Raw genomic sequence first — 2,813 nt, 5'->3', positions numbered from 1 at the left:
GGAATGAGAGAGATAGTCCCGAGCAATGGCGGATTCCTCAAGGAGCAGGTGAACCAGCGATAAACAGCGAGGATTTGCAGAGGAAATGGGAAAGCTATAGAGATGGACAGGACCCAGAGGTTACTGTAACACAATGCGATGCTGCCCACACAGCCCTCTCCTTCCAATCCCACTGACTGTATAAAGCATTACCCTCCTACCTGTGTGAGTAATCATGTGATCTTCCCTCTTTAGCGTGAGTGTCTTTCAATCCACATTGGCCAGGCGGGTGTGCAGATCGGCAACGCTTGCTGGGAGCTGTATTGCCTGGAGCATGGGATCCAGCCGGATGGGCAGATGCCCAGTGACAAGACTGTCGGAGGTGGCGACGATTCCTTCAACACCTTTTTCAGTGAGACGGGGGCAGGCAAGCACGTTCCCCGAGCCGTGTTTATAGATCTGGAGCCCACTGTGATAGGTAAGGGGAGTGATTGTTGGTGGGTTGGTCAGTCAGTGCTCTCTCTAATCGCATTGCACCGTGGCCTGGATGTATCAAAGTTACTGCAATGTCCTGTATTCCTGTCCTTAAGTCTCGGTTCTCTGCCCCCAGATGAGGTTCGCACCGGCACTTACCGACAGCTCTTTCACCCCGAGCAGCTCATCACCGGCAAGGAGGATGCGGCCAATAACTACGCACGGGGCCACTGCTCGGTCGGCAAGGAGATTGTGGATCTGGTTTTGGATCGTGTCCGGAAGCTGGTAGGTTGTGTACCGGCTCCCAAAGATCCAGCGCATCGGCTCACACTGCCCCGTCCCACTTGCACCCACACTGCTGACCCAGCGTGTCCCACAGTGCTATCCCACTCCTGATACTCTGCTACCTCCTCGCCTGTTGCAGCCCACGCACACTCCCACCCACCCAACTTCTCTTCCACTCCAACTGTCCCATCTCACCAGGGACACTCTGTACCTTTGCTCCTGTCCAGTTACTCACTGTCCTTTGGGGATGGATTCCATTTCTCGCTTCCATTTAATAAGTTGTACTTTTCATGCCCACAGGCGGACCTGTGCACAGGACTACAGGGTTTCCTCATCTTCCACAGTTTCGGGGGTGGGACCGGCTCGGGCTTTACTTCGCTCCTGATGGAGAGACTCTCCGTCGACTACGGCAAGAAATCCAAACTGGAGTTTTCCGTTTACCCTGCGCCGCAGATTTCCACCGCGGTGGTCGAGCCCTACAACTCCGTGCTGGTCACCCACTGCACCCTCGAGCACTCTGACTGCGCCTTCATGGTGGACAACGAGGCCATTTACGACGTGTGTCGGCGTAACCTTGACATCGAGCGTCCCACCTACACCAACCTCAACCGTCTCATGGCACAGTTAGTGTCATCCATCACAGCGTCACTACGGTTCGACGGTGCCCTGAATGTGGATCTGACTGAGTTCCAAACCAACCTGGTCCCCTATCCCCGCATCCACTTCCCGCTGGTGAACTACGCGCCCCTTATTTCGGCCGAGAAGGCTTACCACGAGCATTTATCCACGGCGGAGCTGACCAACGCATGCTTTGAGCCAGCCAACCAGATGGTGAAGTGCGACCCCCGCCAGGGCAAGTACATGGCGTGCTGCATGCTGTACCGAGGGGACGTGGTGCCGAAGGATGTCAACGCAGCCATCGCCACCATCAAGACCAAGCGCTCGATCCAGTTTGTTGATTGGTGCCCGACTGGGTTCAAGGTAAGTGTGGCTTCTGTGTCCAATCGATGGGGCCCTGAGGAAACATGCACTGTGACAACCTGATCTCCCACGTGAACAATACGGCTGTTCAGACCGGGTCAAAAGATGTCCATCCATTCAGGAACAGTCCCTCCCCATTCCTGGCCCAAAGAGGAGCTCCCGCTGAGGCTTGAGGTGGAATTCTCAGCTTCAATCCTTGAATGCAGTCCTGAATGTCCCAGGAGAGGTCCTGCATTGAAACAAGGAAAATTTCTTCCTGAAAATCAAGCACACTTCGGAAAAGATGAAATAAAAAATTGAATTTGCTCCTGAATGCAGCCTCATGACAGTGACCTGATTCAGAAACTGAAGCTATAAAACTGGGGAAGGTCCCAGTGAATGACCTAGGCCAGATTTTTGAATAGTTCAACTCATAAATTCGTTCCTAAATTTATCTTTCTGAAAATGTAATGCCTGCCAACAAACGTGATTTTGAAGCTTCTTTTTGTGCAACTGAAATCTAACGTATTCTCTTTCCCCCACAGGTTGGCATCAACTACCAGCCCCCGACGGTGGTGCCAGGGGGCGATCTGGCAAAGGTGCAGCGCGCTGTTTGTATGCTGAGCAACACCACCGCCATTTCCTTGGCTTGGACCCGCCTCAACCTCAAATTCGACAAGATGTACGCCAAGCGAGCCTTTGTCCACTGGTACGTGGGAGAGGGGCTGGAGGAAGGGGAGTTCCAGGACGCACGGGAGGACATGGCCTCACTCGAGAAGGATTACGAAGAGGTGGGGGTCGATTCTTCGGATCTCGACAAAAAGGCGGAGGAGGAGGAAGAATAAGATTTATTAATTTAATGAGTAAAAATAGTGTAACTTTAATTCACACTGATGTTATAAATTATAATTAATTAAATACATTTATTTTAGATGATTTTGGCATTGTGTCGATGTAAAATTTCCAAATACATGACAAGGGATTGAGAACACGGTGTAAAGGAAGAAGGTTGAAGTTAGAAGAGGATCAATGGACCGAGGACAGGGATTAATGCATCTCCCCAGGGCTGCAGTCCTGGTGTCACACAGCACTTCAGTCACCAAAACACCCCCCAT

General features: G+C 51.9%; 1 protein-coding gene across 1 annotated transcript; it reads left to right on the top strand.

Moving 5' to 3' along the window:
- The first annotated feature begins 253 nt into the window (after nucleotides 1–253).
- LOC139240623 (tubulin alpha-1B chain-like) lies at nucleotides 254–2,543 on the top strand. Its single transcript, XM_070869179.1, has 4 exons — nucleotides 254–457; nucleotides 590–738; nucleotides 1,039–1,719; nucleotides 2,244–2,543. The coding sequence occupies exons 1-4, from the start codon at nucleotides 337–339 to the stop codon at nucleotides 2,541–2,543; spliced, it is 1,251 nt and encodes a 416-aa protein (XP_070725280.1). The 5' UTR covers nucleotides 254–336.
- The last annotated feature ends 270 nt before the right edge of the window (nucleotides 2,544–2,813 follow it).

Source organism: Pristiophorus japonicus, chromosome 32 (genome assembly GCF_044704955.1).
Source record: "Pristiophorus japonicus isolate sPriJap1 chromosome 32, sPriJap1.hap1, whole genome shotgun sequence".
NCBI classification, from domain to species: domain Eukaryota; kingdom Metazoa; phylum Chordata; class Chondrichthyes; family Pristiophoridae; genus Pristiophorus; species Pristiophorus japonicus.
This window is presented reverse-complemented; position numbering and strand designations above follow the sequence as displayed.

Bases quoted from the DNA above. Each gene is read 5' to 3' on its own strand.
- LOC139240623 (XM_070869179.1), top strand. From the start codon at position 337: ATGCCCAGTGACAAGACTGTCGGAGGTGGCGACGATTCCTTCAACACC. The intron at 458-589 runs GTAAGGGGAGTG...CTCTGCCCCCAG, and splicing joins TCTGGAGCCCACTGTGATAG to ATGAGGTTCGCACCGGCACT. The intron at 1,720-2,243 runs GTAAGTGTGGCT...TTTCCCCCACAG, and splicing joins GGTGCCCGACTGGGTTCAAG to GTTGGCATCAACTACCAGCC.